The 20,926-nt window shown below is 41.0% G+C and overlaps 1 protein-coding gene across 1 annotated transcript in view; it reads right to left on the reverse strand.

The window, feature by feature from the left end:
* adipor2 (adiponectin receptor 2) overlaps positions 1-20,926 on the reverse strand; it is a 39,869-nt gene that overhangs the window by 12,504 nt on the left and 6,439 nt on the right. The window contains exon 2 of the mRNA XM_050036124.1: positions 8,723-9,034. Within this exon, the coding sequence (XP_049892081.1) occupies positions 8,723-8,809 (87 nt within the window). The 5' untranslated portion in view covers positions 8,810-9,034. The remainder of the gene's footprint in view (positions 1-8,722; positions 9,035-20,926) is intronic.

Below are 20,926 nucleotides of genomic sequence, written 5' to 3' on the forward strand. Positions count from 1 at the left end.
CACAAATATACTACGATGTAGGGCTGGGCGGTAATTGCGGTGACGGTAACTTACGGCAGTAAACATGAGCCGCGGTACTGCTTTTGTGGTGACCGTCATACCGCAGTACTCACTATGTGATGGAGGTGGCCTGGCCGACAGCCCCAAACCCAAGCCCGTGGGAGAAGGGGGCCTGGGAGCCACCGGCCCTCCCTCTTCCCTCTAACATTTAGACATACTCTATAACGTTTTATACACAATAATACATGGATTAGCAACCATTTTACTTCTGACAGTAAATACTTTTACTTTCACCTGCCAGCACTGAAGGACGGGATGGATATGAAGAGTGACAAACAGTTGGCCTGCTTTCTGTTGGACAGGTGGGTGTCAGCTGTTAGCTTAGTTAGCTTGTTGAGGTATTGGCTTTTCCATCACAACAAATTTAACGTCCATACGCACAAGCAGTGTAGGAAGGAGGGGCCAAGTTTCAATGTCGTGTTTAGAAAACAGTAAGCTACAAATCTGGCGTCGTATACCTTTAAAGAACCTTCAAAGCCTTAAATATGATAAAGCACTTGCAACTTGCACCACTTACAGTTCGGTCTTAGGTTTGGGAGTGAAAACTGCTGCTTGTTTTTCTTAGCTTATAAAAAGCTTTTTGAGAACCATGGTTTTCACAGGACAGCGATGACATGTAGTTATTAAAAACTGTGAAAACAGTTGGTAAATTCTGCCTCAGAGTGATTTCCTGCTTTAATTTAAAATATATTTGTGCTTAATATGGCACATACAGCATTGGACTGCCTTTGTGCCACATTAAACACAGAGGAATGAGCTGTAAAGAGGAAGCTGTGGGTGTTTGTAGATATTTGGAGAAAAAAACAGTACTGAAAATGACCAGCTGCCAGCCCGACAAATACAGAAGAAACTGATTTTCTCCTGTGAAACATCTGTTCAGCTGCACTAAACTCAATCCAGACTGTGAAAGCCACAGTGTTGAGGTTTAGCAGCAGGTGATACAGAAGGTTTGGCTGCTCAGCTGAATTTGCTGTAATCAGATCTAATAACATTGTAGAGAGGAGATACAAACAGGAGGACTGTAGGAGTATGTTTGGCTATGGTTCTTGGAAGTGCGGGCTAGCCCTAACATACTCGTGCTTACATTTAGACACGTTACTTGGACCAATGCAGTCTGTCTGCCACACGTGACTCAAACTCAGCTGCTTAGTCTTCAACGAGTTATCAAGGCAGAGGTTGAGGAGTCGGATTTCGCTCTGTGTCAAAGTGTGTGTGTGTGTGTGTGTGTGTGTGTGTGTGGTAAAGGATATGATCCCATCCCTTTGGGAAGTGTCCACCCTTGACTCTAAGAGCTCATCGTGTATGACTAAAACAGTCTGGGGGCCAGCACAGCAAGGCGGGCTGTTTGTCTGACACAGAGCCACAGTCACATGTGCTGGGTAATCATCTTCTCTGTTGTTGTCATACTTTAGCAGAGCACGCACAGTCCCCAGTTTTCTAGGAGAGGATTTCCTGGAAAAAGCCTGGGGGAATCTATAATAATCCGGAAATTTATACAGAAAAGTCTGATAACATATTCAACCTGTTAAAAGGAAAGAGAGTCCATTATCAAAGTACATATTTGGCTTGAGGGGGAGGTTGAGAGAATCTTAGTAAGTATACTTGTGAAACAGTGTGTCTCAACTTATATTGCCGATATCTGCTTAAGGCTTGTAAACATATTGCTTTAACACATGAAGCCATATTCAAATCTAGCACTGACTGCTGCACAATAAAGAGGAAACATGCAGAGAAATGATACGAATACAGAGGTCTGCAACCAATCTGATTGTGACAATTACTCAGACTTTTTCTTTTTGTTATTAAGGACAGTGTAATATTGTTTAAAAATAACTTAATAAAAGTTAGGATGAAAAAGTTAGGTAAAAGTTAGGTTAGGATGAATGCCTAATAACTTAATAAAAGTTAGGTATTCATCCTACGGAAACCACAAAAAGGTACGGTGTGTATACATCGGGAAACAAGAAAAAGAAAAAGTATTGTAAAGACTTAGCGTTGTACTAAGGGGTCACATCCGTAGTTTTCAACCTGGACTCTGTTTTCCTATGTGTTTGTGTCGAAGTGACGAATGAGGGGAGCAATTTTTGAAATTGGCCCAGTATTGAGCAAGAGTGAGAGCGCTGCAGCTGCAAAACAGCAATGTAACTAATTGGGGGATGTTCGCACCGTCAATTTACGTCCATTAAAAGGTGCTTGTTTTTGCCACTGATAGGCTCAGATGATTATTTTTAAGTGTCTGACAACACTGTTGAGAGCATCCATACAGAGAAAGACATTTTTGTTTAACCAGAAACAGCCCCAAAATCGCTATCGCGGCTAGTTGGAGCTGCGCCTCGTTTTCAAACTGTATGGTTTGACTAAAATGAACAATGACAGCAATATAGTCCACAATGACCAGCGCTAAAATCAACCTGCATAGTTGTCCCTCCATTGTGACATTAGAAAGTGTCACATTTATCTTGCCAGTGTACTCTTCTTCAACGTTTTGTTTACTTCCTGGATTTTTCCCACATGCAAATTCTGACCAATCAAGAGCAGCTTTCTTGTGCAAGGCATTTGATCTGGTCCACTTGTAAATGCTGCCATGAGAACACGAACCAGCTCAACACAGCAGCAGCACATCAATTACACCTAGAAAACCACATGATGGATCAAGCACCCAGGAAAGTCTTACAGGAAGAGGATGTTTGCAGTACAAAGTCAAGAGAGACAATGACAGCGCAGAGACTTCCAACACCTTGCACATAAGCATTCACTAAGCAGCCAGTCTCGGATGATATACAGACATGAGAACAAGAGAGGAACGGGGAAATCCCTCGAGAAACCAGTCTGCTCAAGAGTAAATGAGGCAGTTTTTCTTAAAAGCCCCTGAGGACCAATCTCTCTCTCCGTCTCACACGCATACTTAAAAACATATATCCAGCTCCCCTCAGACTCATTAACCATTCTGTATGTAGACCTGGCTAATGACTTTCGCCTGACTAATGATGGTTCACATGCACACACACACACCTGAAACAGTGTGTGTGTGTGTTCTGAGGGATCCTTCACTCTAATTGGTTCTGCTGAGCTCGACTGTCAGCTTGTGGAAGCTAAGTTTGAGAAGGGAGAAAGAGAGGCGAGACGTTCAAGGAACAGTCTTCCATCTTTCAGTGAGACACTGAACTTTAGACTCAAATGTAAACAAAGTCACATGCTGGCAGTTTGGTGGAGGGCGGGATCCAGGAAACATCTGCCAGCCAACAGGAACACAGCTGAAACTGCGGACCAATGACAGCAGAGTGTGAACTTATAACAGCCAAAGAGGGAAGAGCTCACCCTTGTACACCATAACCCCTGCACAGCACAGCATGGACACACTCAACATGTGACTCGCACATGCACAATGCTCTCTTGGGACCAATTTGGAAAACACGCCGAGACCCTCAAAAACAGACAGCGTATTCCAAAAACACGCACACATGCCCAACTCTAAAAAAACAGACACTGTGCTCAGACAAACTGTACTCTCTGTTCTCGTCCATGACCATGAAGAGGGCATGAAAAATCCACATTAGTGCGGCGACAAGGACTTTTTATCAAACTGATCACAGTTGGAGGGCTTAAATCAAGGATCTGCATTTATTGAAGCAACTTCAAGAGTTGTTTTTTGTTTTCCTTGTGTTACTGGAAGGGAGAATGGACGTCAAACTGGGGCTGGGTATCACCTGCAGTGCTGGGAGATTTTAAAAGCTCACGCAACATGTGATCTATCTGAGGGAGTTTATAAAATCTGCTTGTTTGTGTAGCGTGTTACCTCAAACTATTTATCGACAACTATCAACTATTCCTTATTGATTTCCTTTTTTAAATCCATACAAAGAATGATGCGGATAAAAGGAAGCAAAATTAACATTGTGAGGAAATAAGCTTATTCACTTTCTTGCCATGAGTTAAGCCCAGTTAAGACCAAAAATTCACTAGACAAGTTGAAACTTGCAACTTCTTACAATGTGCACATTACATTTACTGCGATTAAACTCTGTACTTTTGCTTTAACTTCTATTTTTTCAGGCTTTTTTGTAGCTAAATATAGTTTGTAGATTACTAAAATATGAATGAGGTGATGGTGGAATGTAAATAAAAAACAATCTATGCTTCAGATGGACTGTATTCATCATTAATACGCCACAATAATTCAAATAACTAGCACTGATAACTCCGTCAGTGCTTGTTTATACAATATATTTTCAATTTGAGTACATTTAAGGCTTATGTCATACATACACAGCTGTTCCTTTGAACAAGTTGATCTTTCCTCTGTCCAAAACTCTGCCATTTCCACCAGCTGACAGTTTGGAACTGACTTGACTAGCTGACTTTGAGACAAGGTGACTGGCTGTTGAAACACTTGACGTGCCTTAAGATCTAAAATCAGCCACTGGTGACTTGACAAGTCGCAGGCAACACCATCAGCTGTCTTCAGTCGAGCTGAGACAGGCCAGTTCACACTGCTGAAACTTCTGAAACTTGCACGAACCTTCGGTCTGAGCTCGGCTTTAGATTGATGGATAGACTGATACCACTGTTCCATTTTGTGACTGAAAATATAGTAAACTTCTCCTTTACACTGTGGCGGCACATCACCATTTCAACTACTAACCTTTCTCCCTACAGTGTCTAACAATTTAATGTATTACAGTGACAACAATGCCAGAATAACTTTGATGATGACATGTACAATAAGAGGAAGTGAAACTGGAAGTGAGATCCACCTGAGGCTGAGCGTCAATTCATGAAAGCCATAAAAACCTCTGGCACAAAGAGAGGATGTTCAGAGGACTCAAAGGTCCAAAATCTCGAGCATTGTTCGCTGGTATTTGTTCACGGTTTATTGGTATTTCCCTTGTTTTGTTGTTGGTGGTTGAAGTGTTTGTGTGTTTGTGTATAATAAAATTCCACAGCTGAGCGCCAAGTATTTGTTTGTTTCATAGTTTGAGGTGCATGTTTACAGAGAGGAATCTGTTGTTTGGTGTAAAAAGCACAGCGGTCCCCTCATTCTCTGGTAAAACTCACTGATCTGACTTTATTGAGTTCTTTGGATATGTTTAGTTCTCAGCAGGATCTCTTCTTCGCTCTCCTGGAAATCTAATTTTCATTAGTTGTATTAGCACAAACTTTCAATTGAAACCGACTCGCCTAAAGCTCCTCTTAAATTCTTCTTGTCTTGATGAACTAAACTGAATTAAAACAATCTGTAAAAGACACTCAAACTATAATGACACTGAAAGTTTGGCACTTATAGATCACCAATGCAGATATAAACTGAAAACAGAAGTGTTTTAGAGGCATCATTATGACATGTTTCAGCTGTAACGGTCTGTTTGGAACAATCCCGAGCACCAAATTCCCCTATCAAATATGTCGCACTAAGCAGGCTGAGATTGTTGTTGGCAGGTAAACAGCTATTGTTTCCAAATTCTTCTGTGCAACTGCGGGGCGTTATCAGGAAAACACCAGCATCTCATGGGGACTAGTTCAAAAAAGGTCTGAAAAACAGGAAACTTGAAAAAATCAATAGTTTTTCAAACAAAAAATTAATTCATAAAAAAATAAATCTTCCCTATACCCTTTGAAATAAAATATTAAGACAAAAAATAAAGCTAAAACTGCCAAAATAAGTGACAGAGAGGCATCCCATCCAATCTGGTGGCAAACCCCAACCACACACGGACAAATGCATTTCGAGACACACACTAACACCTCCCCAAAATGCTGAAAAATGCAAAGGGCGGCCTGCGGGGTGTCAAGACAGCCTGCCCTCGTTGACTGGGGCGAGGGGCCCCTTGCGTCCTCTCAGGTATCCGTGTTGTATTACAGCAGGTAAAAAGGGCACACGCGAGCAGACACAATACACACACACGAACACTATTGTGTTACAGCTCAACGGCTGCGTGCTGATAGCCTTTCACACTGAACAACAGACCGGCAGCTTTGTCTGTGTATACACACACACACTGTCTAAACGGGAACACAAGTGATGCCTCTGAGGGAGACTGTCTGGCACATTTGTTTGATCAGTTCGATAGATTGCCTTCATGGGATGCTAATCACAGATTTTTGGGTAATGTGTTTGCTTTCCTTCCAGGAAGACGTCTGCATATAGACATAACAGGCTTATTTTTAGTGAATCTTCCGCTCATTCAATATCCACATCACTTCAGACTCCGAGTGGAACTAAAACCCAACATCAGGCGAAGCTGAGCCAACCCCATCATAATGCACTGTTAATTACTACAGCACAGAGTGACTCATCGTCGAGTTTGAAAAAGCCTTGAAGGTGACGAGGGTGTCGATAATAAGTGGAGGTAGCGGAGGTTGAAAAGCTTGGGAAACAGGCTCACGATCACACCATGCAACATCAACTTCCAAAAACCTGCTGGTACAACCTAAGAAACTGATTATATGATGCTCTATTCTCATTCAGCAACTCTTTCTAAGTGCCCCTGAGCAAAACACTAAACATCCAGCTGCTTCGGTTATGGTGGTCGTTCACAGACAGATGCATTTAATGCTTGTGCTTGTTTTTAGCTTTTATCAGATCAGTGTTGGTCGACTGAGTGTGTCTTCTCCTCTGTTAATGACTAACTTGTGCTCTTCATGTACTTTTATTTAATCAAGTTTTCATGCTTGTTTTCAGGGTAGTCATGAGCACAATATTTCTGCTAAGCATTTTATTGCTGTTCACTGGAACTGTAGTAAGTCAAGTCAAGTCAAGTCAAGTCAAGTCAAACTTTATTTGTATAGCACTTTTAAAAACACCCACAGCTGACCAAAATGCTGAAGAGGCTCAAGATACCACAAATGAAATGAAAGTGACTATAAAAGCAACAAATAAGAACAAAAGAAGTGACTCAAAGGTTTCTAGAGTCTGAGCAGTTTTGGTTTGAATAGGTGAGCTGCTCCCAAGTGTAGGTGCAGCCGCTGCAAAGGCTCTGTGGCCTCAGTTTTTGTGACTGGTTCTGGGAACATCCAGGGGCCTTTGACTGGTCGACCTCAGTGCTCTGACTGCAAAAGTTCAGCTCCATAAGGTGAAGACACCCCGTTTAAAATCAATCGTGGGACAGACAGTAAGCCAGTGTAGGGAAGCCAGTACCGCTGTTATGTGGTCACAGTTTCTTTTTCCAGTTAGAAGACAAGCAGCTACATTTTGTAATAACAGCAGAAGACGAAGAGACGGATGTTCTAAACCCACATACAAAGAAATACAGTAATCTAACCAAAGAGGTAATATAAGCATGACTGATGAAAGATAGGCCTTTACAGTGGCCACGATTCTTACTTGAGAAACACTAGTTCCGACACCTGAACTAATCTGTTAATCAAATTCGAAAGAAGCTGTAAAAAAAATTCACCCAGATTCTTAACAAAAGATCAACTGTAAGAGGTTTAAAGGCCAAGAATATGATCAGTCGCCCAAAAGGTCAGACCGTCCAAACATCTCAGGATTGAAAAAGTTAAAATCCACGCTCTAACCTCGAGGCTGTAAGGATAATTCACTCACCAATGTCTCACATGTTGTCCCAAAACCTTCCTGAACCACCAACTTTAAACTGCAATTAGACAAGTTTTCGCCTTAACTTATTATTATGAAGTAAATGTTGATTGCACAATGTAATAGCTATAGAACAATGGCACCAACGCCGATTAGATCAGTTCACTATAAGCCCCACATTCATAGCCAGAGTTCAATCTCCTGGGAAAATGAAGGCTTGATTTGCACAAAGGAAGTCAATCAACCATGGGACGCCCAAAACAGGAAGAGGATAGCTTTTGTTTTACCAAAGTGTATCAGACTAAGTTCTTTGCAGTTACTACCCCCGGTAGAGAAAAAGTAAGAAAACAAAATGCAGTGGGCCCTGTGTTGTTGGTAGCTGTTAGGCTCTGAGGACAAACGTAAAGTGATTTGGTTTTTCAACAGTGGCGCCAACAATACTACAAGTTGAAAAGTGGTCTATTTAGACTTTAAAACTAAATCTGATCTTATTTTTTAAATGCATTTTCAAAGTGAGGCTCAGTTATCTTCTAATGTTTAATTAGCGTTCAATCTACTTTTTGATCTGTTTTCAAATATTATTCGTCAAAGGGAAACTGGTGCTAAAACATGTCGTGTACACACACAAAGGCAGCAGACTGTGGTTGAGTGATTAAACCGTAATACTAATTACTGTTTCAAACAAACATTTGAGAGGCCTAGTGTGTGGGTGTGTGTGGGTGTGTGTGTGCGTGCAGCATATGTGTACACGTGTATGACAGGCTGCTTTGCAAATATACATATGTAAAAGCAGAATCAAGTCCCATTCATGCAGCTGTCAAGATGTGTTGATTCAGATTTTAATTTGGGAAATGAACCAACGAAACGAAGTATGTAGTTTATGTTTATGCTTCTGTTATTATCCTGATTACACTTTGTTGTTCAGCATCAGTTACAGAATATAATACTTCCCTGCTAACAACACCGATTTAATTATTCATGTGAGGGTGAGTGTGTTTTTGTGGGATAGTTTTACTGTGTGACCAGTCGACCCATACCACGCCACATGGCCCCGACCAACCAGATTACAGCTAGTGTGTGTGTGTGTGTGTGTGTGTGTGTGTGTGTGTGTGTGTGCTAGATACTCACCCCATTGTGTGTGGGGCACTCTGCGGTGCTGAGGTGACTGGTTGAAGAACCTGAGGTGGGCGTGTCTGCATTCTCCCGGGGACTCATGGGATCTGTAGGCGCTGTATCTGTCGTGTGTTCGATGAGGTTTGAAGTTCTGTGTCGTAGCACAAAGGCCGGGCCCTCGGCCCCACTCGTCTCTCCTCCGTCCAGCTTGAAACGTTGGCCCGGCCTTCACTGACAGAAGACTAAATGGATGGAGATGACCGAATCTGGATGAGACAAAACCTGGAGTCCTTGGACTGGTCTGATATCTTCACTCATGGGACAAAGCTGGAGAGAGACACAAAAAGAGAGGGGGGGATGTTATAAAGGGGAGGTAGATAAATAGTGGAAGAAGGGCAGCAAGAAAGAGAAGAAAAGATGGGAAAAGAAAAAGTCTACATGAGTTTGTTTATCCTCAAATTTAAAATGACAGTAATAAAAACAAAACAAAACAAAACAGAGGAAAAAAAATCCAGATACTATAACCATTACAACACCATAGTTTCAGTGATATAATGTGTTGCAATTTCCCAAACAATAAAAAATACAGGCCCATAATATAACCAATAAATGTTGAAAATGGCTTTAAACCTGTGCAACTAGATGCAGTAAAACTTTGGCTTATCGTACATATCACAGCCAAAGCAAGTCTTGCAAAGCCAGACCTGTCTCCACAGCGCTGTGTCAGCACTTGAGAAAGGTCTCACCATATTACCATTCTGTAATAGCAGGAAAAAAGCGTTTCTCTAAACCAATTACAATCGCCTTGGGCGGTGCAAAGCCCAGGATGCAGCGATGGTGCTCTTGCAAAATAGTGTCTGGAGGAAACATGCACAGTGACAGTTAGCATCACACAGCTAACATTATCAAATAGTTATTTAAGGGTTTAACAACAGAGTCGAGCTGTTTAGGTGTCAGTGTGAGTTCAGTGGGACTGCTGTAGCGCTGCTGCCATGTTAGCTAATGCTAACCTGGCGACTCGCCAGGCAGAGAGCGGCTCCATTGACAGTGGCAACAGAAAATTTGCTGATCTAGCAGGAAGTTGGGAAGGCCCTTGACCAGACCCCTGACACAAAAAGGATCGTATTCAGGCATCATCCTAAGATGTGGCAAAGAGTAACTCCGACTGGTTGTGAGAGAAAACAGAGCCACATCAGGCACAAGAGTCCTGCAAGACAGAGTCTGGGCTTTTCCAAGGTGCGTTCCCAAGTTGTTTTAGTCCTTGTAGGTCTTTACAACAGTTCACTGAAAGAGCAAAGCAGGCAGGCCTTATTATGTGATCCAAATGTGCATATCATTTTCAGTGTGCAAGATATTAGCTCTGAGGTTGTTGCCATTTCCCGTAGCAAAGGGAATTTCGAAAACATTAACACACAAATAGCAGAAGGAGGGGAGAATGCTGGCCTGAATAGTTGGCCATGCTTGGAGCCACAGTCTACATCAGGTGAGTCAGACTAATTTGGGCCTGACTGTCTGGACAAAAAACATTATAGTGGAGGCATAATCTAATAGTTAAAAGGTTCAAAAGGTTAAAAAGTTCAATCCTCTTTAGAAGACAAACCATCCTGCGGACATAGTACATCACTGCAGCTCACTCATTCAAAGCAACTCTGCCTTAAAGACAAAGATGACGTTTGTTGCTGCTTTATCTCTGTCACAAGTTACCCGTGGCATCAAGGCCTTAAAATACAGAATCTACTAACACCGGCAGCCAATTAGGAGCTGCCAACATGCTGTCATGGTGAGTTGCTTAGAGACGAGAGGTGTCAAGGACAGGAACAACAGATTTACACACAGGAAGTAGAAACGTTCCCCGTTGAGAACTTACAATCCCTTTTTTCTCTCTTTATCATTCTCTAACCACCTCACAGTTTATCTTCTGCTTTACAGGGAAATGTAGCACAGTATCACTTCATTGAAAATTCAAGCTTGACAAACAGTGTTGAGGAGCAAGGTGGGAAATTTCTACCAAAATCAAGTCAAAACAACTGTTGCCACTTTTGTGCAGAAGCATAATGATAATTTTGGGGCCATGCAGAATTCAAATAACACCTTGGCAGGTACAACTGATTAAGTGTCATATAAATTCTGGTATAACAAAAACCGTTATATGAAATGCTTCTCTCTGATAAATCAGGAATAGATTTACTGGCTGCAACACTGCAACTACAGAGCTATAAACTCAGACATAAATCTTTTTTGAGGAAATTCTCATGATGGCAACAGAAGTGTGCAGGTGTAGTTATGAAACATGAACCATAACCACAACCTAAACCTGGAGATACACATGACCAGTAAAAATAACCCTCCCTGAAAAGGTCCTTGGTTTGGAAGGTTTGCTTTTCTATCCTTGAGAAGATATTCGGCCTTCCCAAGGATAAATACGTTCATGTGTACCTGACCTCGACCTGTTTATAACTGCATGTTTTCACAGCAGCTTGTTTCCAAACACATGCTCACTCGCACCTCCGAAGCTTTAATGTACCATAAATGATGAGAACTGCAGCTGCACTATTACATCAGCATGTCTTACATTGCTGAGATCTGTTTTATCAGCGTGACTTGAACATACACAGCGCTCCAGAGGGGCCGAGTCAATGTGAATGTGCCCTGAAGCACTGGACCACTTCATTTAAATCATTCCCCTGTGCAACCACAAACATACATTAGGGGATTATACGCTCAAGGGGGGGAGAAAAAACACAAAGGCATGCACGTACACACCTGAGCATGTACTTGTAAACATACACACAGCCTGCTAAAGACATCATTTGTAATAGGCTGATGTAAGCATGTCGGGAGCAAAAGAGCTGCGATGGATCTAAAGTGAAGGACACGTTAACGCATGCATGTAATATATTAAACGACACAGTCACTTCCATATAATAAAACCACATCCTAAATTCTCATCTTATTTAGGATGAGAGCACACAAGTGACCACAAGTGATTGCTTTTACACCTCTTCTGCTGTACGGGATCGCACTAAATCACAGAGTTCAGAGAGTTGAAGGTGACAGAAAGTTGGCGTCTTCACATGACTCAGCACCTGACTGTGTCACAGCGTGCATAAAGCATCATTTTCAGAATCGCTTTGTTCCTCCACCCAGATTACAGTCTGACACCAGCATCAAGTTTGATATCAAAGAAGCACCAATTTTGGATGACATGCTGGCTATGTGTGGGTGACAGGCCAAAACAGAGAGGAAACAGTGAATTTTCTTATCTAGTCCCTGAAGTATGGACATGGTTGGGCTGGGCTACGTGGAGAGAATCAAATATCGCCAATTTTTTTTGACCAAATACTCGATTATCAACATTGTAACGATATTGTAGGGTTGACTATTGGTGCTTTCACAAAATATCTACACAAGGAGATTTTTGATATATGATCAGTAGTAATGAACAGTCTTACAAGTTAAACTTTACATTATTTTACTGTAATGCAGCCTTTTAAACCAGGAGAGGAAAGCACCTACGATATTATGATATCCAAAATCTAAGATTATATTTTGTCTCATATGAAATATCGACATGTTGCCCAGCCCTGGGACATGACATCGACTTTGCAGGATGATGTATACACACGACAATATACCCACAAATACTGTATAAAGACAATGTATAAGAGCCAAACTAATTAAACAATTAATTAAACAACCCTACAGCCCTAATTTAGGGCTGCACTGGACTCAGAATTTTGTCATTCGAATCAGATTTGGCTGTTCAATACATATATTCTACTACTATTTCAAGTTAGCCATCTGGGCTATCGTTCATCATTCATAACCGCTTATCTTATTCATGGTCGCAGGGGGGCTGGAGCCTATCCCAGCTGACAGTGGGCGAGAGGCGGGGTACACCCCGGACAGGTCACCTGACTATCACAGGGCTGACACCAGTACCCAGAGAACGGCAGACCCTGGGTCTCAGTCCATGGCTGCTTGTACTGGAGAGCAGCGTGAAAGCAAGGAGCACTCACTCTGCAGCTCGAAGTACACCATACACTGACTGACGAGGAAAAAACAAAAAACAAACAGGACAAAAAAAGAGGTCTCCGACTGGTGATTTGAATGTTTCAGGGGAAAAGCCTACCCTAAAGCTTCTTTAAAATGAGAATAATTTGATGCCATAAGGAAACTGACATTATTCTGACATTAAGGACCCTAGTTTCCTACTTGCTTTGGTCACTTCTAGGAGGTACAAATGTTTACTTAGTAGTAAATTTATTAAGTTATTCATTAGAGGTAGAATAAATTATTCAAAAGCAATTAAAGGAAACACTACTTCCAGTTGGATTGCTATTTGAAGTTGACAAAGCTTCTGTTCTCCTGCAGTTCACACTAATTACTCACACTACAACACTGGTAGCAGCTTTTTACAGAGAATAAATGTGTGTTGTTCAGTAAGTGACTTCATACACATGATGTTTTTCCAGTAAACTATACTCATTCTAGAGAACATCAAACCACAACTGGTGGTAGTGAAAGAACATGCCATGCTTAAAAAAAGAGAAGGGTAAAGAGACAAAGAGACGAGACCACACAGCAGAAAAGGACCCCCCAAAAAAAATCATTAAAAGAGCCATAGGAAAAATACAGAAACTTTCATAACCCAATGACATCGACCAACAGACAGTGCTGCTATTGTACACTGCGAAGATGATAAAGAAGACTATTTGAGCTGAACTGCGAGATGACTGGCCTGTGGGCGAGTTCCCTAATCGAAATCAAACACTTCTACACTCAGAGATTGTCCAATCAATCTCTCCCCTTTTCCTCCATCCTCTTTCTCCCCGATCGACTATTTTTGAAAATTACAGTGACGCTCTTTTTGAGTAACTGCACCTTCATTTTCTGTCATGATGAAAAGTGAGATTTCATGCCGGGGCCCATATTAACTAGGGAATAAGAGGAATAAACTACTTCTGATAGGGTTTTTTTTTTTTTTTTGCAGCTGTAGTCGATTCCCAAGATAACAGTCTTGTGGCCTGATTGCCACACAAGAACAAACAGCTCTCCCGACAATTGAAATAGCTGAGAAGTTTCGTTCTGTGTGGGTCTGATAAGAGTCTGGAAGCAGTGGAAGAAGGGGGAAAAAAAAGCATTAGAGAGACTTGTGTGGACGACCACACGTGACCATCTCACTCTGCACATATCTGTACACACACAGAGTTTGGTCAGATTCCTATAGTTGTCTAGCATTGGGTAACCACCTTATCATGTGTGTTATGGTTTTCTCTTTGTCTTCACAGATTTTAACTTAAAAAATGTTCAAACATTGAGCTGCAGACTAGTGTGAGCATTGAAATTCTGAAATGTCTCACAAAAACGTATTGACAACACCACGCTTTATTCACCTCAAAGGTTTTTGGCTATTTTGCCTTCAACAGAGTCTGTCTTTTGAGTTTGCTGTCGTGACTTCTAGACAAGCAGCAACCTTCAGGGCTGGAAAATAAAGTGGACAAAGAAGTGATTAAATTGCAGTTACTTGAATGGCCTCTTGAGGCTGGCCCCAAAAGCTACTCAATTCCCATAGACCCTAGTGTTAAAAGGGCCAACTTTACAGCAGAAATAAACAAGTTTACAGCCTGGTACAAAAACAGTTTTGTTCTCTGTAGCTACTTTCTCAATTCACGACAACTGTACAGTTATGCATAATGAAAGGCTCGACCGCTTTGAGTGACAGGTGGGTGCTATCTGTTGACAAGTTGCTACCATGGCAAAAACATTGGTTAGGTAACATAACCATGGCATAACCACAGATTTACATAGTACAGGTGTAGCCATAGCTGTAGCTATTCCAGTGTGTTATCAGTTTATGAAAGTAAATTGTAATGTTTAAGTCGCTTAAAACAGTCTTGTTCAGCATTTGGTTGCATTAAGAGACCCTCTAAGGAGTAGAAGTTTTTCCAGTAAGTACATTTTGTTAGAATGGTTTTAAGCTAGCTGTTTTGCGAGCAAACATTCACATTAGCATTAGCATTATCACAGGTAATCAAAGCTGTTAATGCACCGTGCTAATAAAGCTAGCAGCTAGCACTTGGGTTAGCTCCATTCTCTCATCCAAACATGGTCATTTCTGGCTCAAAAAATCAAAGATGGTGACGGCCAAAAAAACACAAACTTGAGGCTTCAAAACCAGAGACTACAAACTAATGGGTGACGTCACAGTGGTAAATGGAAGAACATGCATTAATATAGCGGCTTCCTAGTCTTCCGACCACTCAAAGCACTTTTACGTTTTGAGTCACATTCACCCATTCACACATACATTTACATACTGGCTATCGTACACAGTGCCACCTGTTACTCAGTTTTTTCGACATTAGCACAGCCATCTTGAGCAATTCAGGGTTCAGTACCTTCCGCAAGGATACTCCAACCCACTCTACCTCCTGAGCCACAGCTGATCCAGCTATGTACATTATTTTACACAGTCTGTGCATAAAGAGCACCACATACTTTGAACACCTGATCACCTCTTTAAAAACGTTTCCTACAAACTACCATACTATTTGTGGTTACAGAAAATTACCAGAGAAACATAAATGGCCATAAATACAAAACATACAATATTACAACCATCTAGGCTATATAGAATATTTATTAGTGATTAATATTTCATCTTGACCCATCATTAGGTACAAAGGTTGAATATCCATGTTTTAGTCTCATTATTCAAATTCATTCAGACAACATAGCACACTCAAGTATATTCCGTCTCTTAGCATTTGTGAATTATAGAAACTAATATCGAAGTCAATCTATGGTTGGCCTTAACACATCTATCTCTCACTAACTAAATCTGTTTCAAGGAAAACCAGAAACCACGTCACCACCCTGATGGAGGCAAGATAACCAAATACATGGGGTGATGTCATTGAAACAAAGTATATAAGAAGGGGGTTGTTGTCTGCTTGATTATTGGTGCTCTTCTACAGTCATATCATTCACAAGGGAGAGTCAAAAGCATAAGATCACAAAAGTACACACATGCACATACACACACTCATTGGCACTGCTTTCAAGAACCAATGCCACAGTAGCAGAACAGGCAGAACAGAACATACTGACCTCATATTGAGATAAAAAACACTCACCATAATGGAAGCTAAGATACAGAGAAAAACTGGTTCACACACCCAAACCAAATGGGACTTCCCAGGGTCCGAGCCAACTCCAAATGCTGGAGTTTCACTTCTGAGGGAGCAGCTGACACATAATGTCTGTCGTCAACAGGATGCTAGTACATGACTCATCAAGATGTTTCGTGCGGCGTAAATGTATGATCACAATTTTCTTGGCTTGTAAACACCTCACGGAGGTCGTAGATGAGGTTCAATTATTTTCCACACTCAATCTCCATGAAACAAACCAATCACGCTGATACACTTATCATCTGCTCAGTTATAGCGACACAGAAAATACTATCAAATTGACCTAGAGTGACACTTTGGTTTCTTGGCTAATGAAACTGCCCAGTATACACTGCTTTTAGACCATTGCCCAAATAAATAAAGCAGACCAAGCAATCGATGGTTTTGTGCTGTCAGCAATATAGAAATAGTCTTTCTGTAAGTTCCTCTTCTAATTTTCAATATTTTATTCTCCTCACATCATGAACCAGCTTTGAGGCGACAAAAGCAATGCCATCCATAAACATTACTGTCCTTAAACAATGGGCGCTATTGAGCTTTTAATATTGATGCTATTGATTTGACCCACAGGTCAATACCAGCAATACTGTGAGTGTGTGTATCCACCTCAGCAGAGCTCAGTGTGTGTATGTCTGGCAGGGTGTGATGACATGTTGTGACAAGGCAATTTAAAACCTCAGTGATTCTGTCGTGGCATAAAGGACGATACTGATCTTTGGATATTGATGTCAATGATGTGACCTTTTATTAATCAACAATCTCTCAACGCAGGGCCACTCTGCCGTCAAAGTCACTGTTATATCTGCAGATTTCTACTGTATCCTGTAATGTAGGTCATGATGTTTATCAATGATGTGCACTGAAATGAAAAGACTCCTAGAAATCAGAGATGTTACGATACCTGATCTTGCATATCGGCCAATACTGAGTACTGATCCGATACCATTGCGTTAAAAATAAAAAAAATAACCTTGGGGTGGGAATCACCAGAGGATCTACGATACGATATTCTAACAATACTTAAGTCACGATACAATATTACTGTCATTTTAAATATGTTGCGATATGCTGAGCTGGTTAGCTTAGCATAAAGACTGGGAACTATTCTAATTATCATTTTTACTCTTTGGGTATGGTATAGATTAAACAAATTGGATATAACAGTTAACTAATGAGCTTAAGAAGTGCTGGTAGGCATCTTGTAGCCTTGGTGCAGAGCCAGGCTAGCTGTCTCCCCCTCTTTCCAGTCTTTACGCTAAGCTAAGCTAACTGGCTGCTGGCTTTAGCTTCATATTTAGCATACAAAGATGAAATTGTCTTCTTCTCATTTAACTCTCGGCACAAAAGTGAACAAGCACATCTCCCATAATGTCACATTATTCATTTAACACATTCAATGCCAATGTAAGCCATCTTTAAACTGGGTAAACCAGTCGAGAATGTAAAATCTGAGCTGGTATAAATGATAATGACGTATAATTACACGGGCCATCTTTAATTATCTTTCAATCATCCTGTGACCTTTTACTGAGCGACGCCGCTGACTCTAGATTTCAGCTCGTATAACACTTGACTACATGACAGGACACTTCTATAACTAATTAACACATTTATTTCAAACCTAATCTGTACTTTGAGATCAACAGTGACTTTACACAGTCATGTGCTAAGATTAGCATGCTAACAGTCTACACAAGGTCGTTGATTCATGTGCACTATTCCACAAAGACGTGCTGCAGCATTCCCTCACGCTCATCTTCACCATCTTTCTATCGGTCTGTCTCTCTTACACGCACACACACACACATGCACACACACTCAAGCAGAAGACAGCTAGAGTCAGTTATTGTCACTGTAGAGCCGTGAAGAGGTGGCTCCAAAAATCAATCCTGGCAACCGACAGACAAAGCCAACAGGAACTAAAAAAATAGACTGAAGAGGGAAAGAAAATAAAAATGTCTGAAAACCTGAAAAGAAATGTCAATGGGAATTGATCTGTTCTCTTGTTTTTTTCTCTAAAGGGAGAGTTAGGTGTGAGGCTGGGCAGCACTTGTAAAAAGTGAAAGAGTAACGTTAAAGAAACAGAAGTACCCACTTCTTTTTCTTAAACTGTGGACTGGGGACCCACACTGGATTAAGGGCCCATCTGTCTTTGGCATGACCGCAGACGGCAGAAGTGGTTGAAAGTATCACTTCTGCTCACCAAAAGAGAAAGAGTAGGTGAGATGCGGAAAAAAACGTTAAGGAATGAGACTGATATGACTCATTAAACCTGCTCTGCAGCATGGTCTGGTTGTTAGACATGCAACTATGCCCGCTAACTGCACGAGTGTGTGGGCGTTTGTGTTATGACACATCAAGTTGTAGGCCATAGACTAGTCAGAGGAAGGCAGAGTTTTTCCTTTACTTTCATTCAGCGGATAATAAATGTAGGACAAGGGTCAAACAGTACTGTACAATTGCTGTGTAACTGTTTCACACACATTTACTATTGTAGGATTTTAACACCCGGCATTTTTTATTTAATTTCAAGCAGATAAATAATGTTACTAAGTGGAAACTTTCTGTCTGGCTCATTCAGCTGTGTCTTATTGCTCGGAGCAAAGAGCCTTTTTAATGCAAACTAGAGGCTCATATAAATATGTTTGACAGGCCCAAGAACAAGATTTGTATTGACTATTTTGTAGGGGAAAAAATATTTAAAGACTTATAACAAGTTGCCTTTTCTCTGTTGCCTCAAGCCTAATGTTTCACCTAAATCTCTGTAAGTAAGTACCTATTCACTGATGGCTCTTGGATGCTAATGTGGCTCTTAATTAGTGCTTTACTAAAGACAGGTGTTCTGGAAAGGCCAACAAGTTAAAACAATAACTCTAAATCAAAAACACACTGCTGGCTACAACAGGAGTCTCATTAGAGAGATCTAGCATTTACAGACAAACCTATTCCTCTTAGATTTTCTATTTTTAGGCTATTAAGTGCACGTTACAATAACCACACAGCTTGAGATTTCACTGCTGGAGAGATCGTATTTTCATAAAACTGGGCTGTCTGCGCAGTAAAAGGACACAAATACTTTTGAAATTAGTGTTTCAGGACGAGAGAAAACAGAAAAAAAGGGCTGGGGCATTTGCTTTTGCTCAAGAGGTAGAAAACCTACGATTAATAGAGTGAACTGCTCCGCATCGGAACAATATACGATCCCACTGGTGGGTGACTTAAATTCGAGCTTGGCCGTTTTTGCACAGTAAACAACCAGCTGGTAACAAACAATCCTGAATTACAGGTAAACCGTAAACTAAAATATGTTTCTGAATACATTTTAGGCGAGAAATCTGCCTAGTTTTACCATTTATCTCCGTTTTTTCAGCCTCCGTGTTTCACAATAGAGGAAACAATATGGCGCCTGCTTCGTGTTCATTAATTCTTGTATTACAGCCAAACAGTGCACTAAAATGTTTCTGAAGACATTTTAGGTGAGAAATAGGCAATACAGTAACAGAATTCTGGTTTATATTTGATCAGTACTGCCCTGTTAAACAGTTTGATCGGAGTTGGGTCTGAGTTTGAGAGAGAGGGGTGGGTCTCTCTCTCGATCCACTTTTATACTCTAATGTGTTCACACCAGGCGAGAATAAAATTTTGTGTCCTACACTTATTCGCGAGGGCTAAAAAATCTGAACATCAGCGATCAATTCACACCTTGCCAATCAGCATTGAGATCCTGAGGATGTATGACGCCAAGGATGTCGTTCAGGAAGATGAAAATGAAAACTCCATGGTGCACGAGGCTCCGCTTGCCAGACTCCTTGAGCTGGTTTTTAGGCTCCTTTTCAAAACAGGCAGCAAAAACAAGAGTCTCAGGCGTATGAAGCGAGTCGATGCAAAATAGTCTAGCGTTCAAAGTCGTGCGAGTAACGCAACAGGAAAATTTGCATTTGGTGTGAACACAACATCACTGTCTGTGGTGGTAGACAAGCAAATATGAGGAACTACAATCTGTAGTTCAAGCACCAACCCTAGATTCAGCGAAAATCTGCCACATGACACAAAATGCATTGTCTGGCAGATATGAGCTGAGAGATGAAGCGGAAGATCTGGGTGCTGGTAAGTTAGAGAGAAGTTTACCACAATTCATTTACATATACTACCCTTACTGTCATGGTAATAACCTGGTTGAAAATCTATGTGTCCCTTTAACTAAAAATGCTAAATAATGACATTTGACACACAGTGTTGGAAGTTTACTCACTTCCATGGAAGTGTGACAATGCCCCTGTTCGACGTCCTTCAGTATAGCCTCCTGCTTCTGCTACTGTGAATGTTGGCTGCTGTTAAGCAACATGCCTTTTCCCCTATAAGATGTGTTCACTCTCTGAGTCACTTTGTCAGATATGGCCTGTGGCCTGTCACCTGCTATGTCATCATTACTTTCTCTTTCTGAGACACAAACATTGTACCACATAGGGAAGCTGTGAATACATTTCCCTCCTCTTTTTGGTTGCACACACACTTATCATCTGCACCATATATGGTTAAAATATTTGATCAGAATATTTGGTCAATGTCTTAAATTAGTCTTTTTATGTATATCAACTTTTCCGCAGGTAAGACATTCAGCTAATGGTTTGTATTAGAAGTTATATGTGACAGTTTATCAAACTGAATGCATGTTTACCTAGTATTGCTTATAAAATGAGGTGATGCCATCTAAACAGAAACTCAACTCAAGCCTGACCGTGAGCTTTTTCATGACATCAGAGCTGTTTTATCAGTTGAGACAGACGCCTGCAACAGTCAACAAGAGACAGCGTATGTTAAAACAGGTTATACTGGTCTATCAGTTTGAAATCAGTCAGAACAGGTTTACACTGATCAGTATCTTTGCTTTCCTCAACAAAGTAACAACAGTTTTCACAACCTGATAGTTAACATAAAGACAACAGCTGGGTTTGCAGAGCATGTTTTGTCAATTTTAACCGGATGCCACTGTGTGATTTCAAGAAGCCATGTTAACTGACGT

Source organism: Epinephelus moara, chromosome 23, assembly GCF_006386435.1.
Source record: "Epinephelus moara isolate mb chromosome 23, YSFRI_EMoa_1.0, whole genome shotgun sequence".
NCBI lineage: Eukaryota > Metazoa > Chordata > Actinopteri > Perciformes > Serranidae > Epinephelus > Epinephelus moara.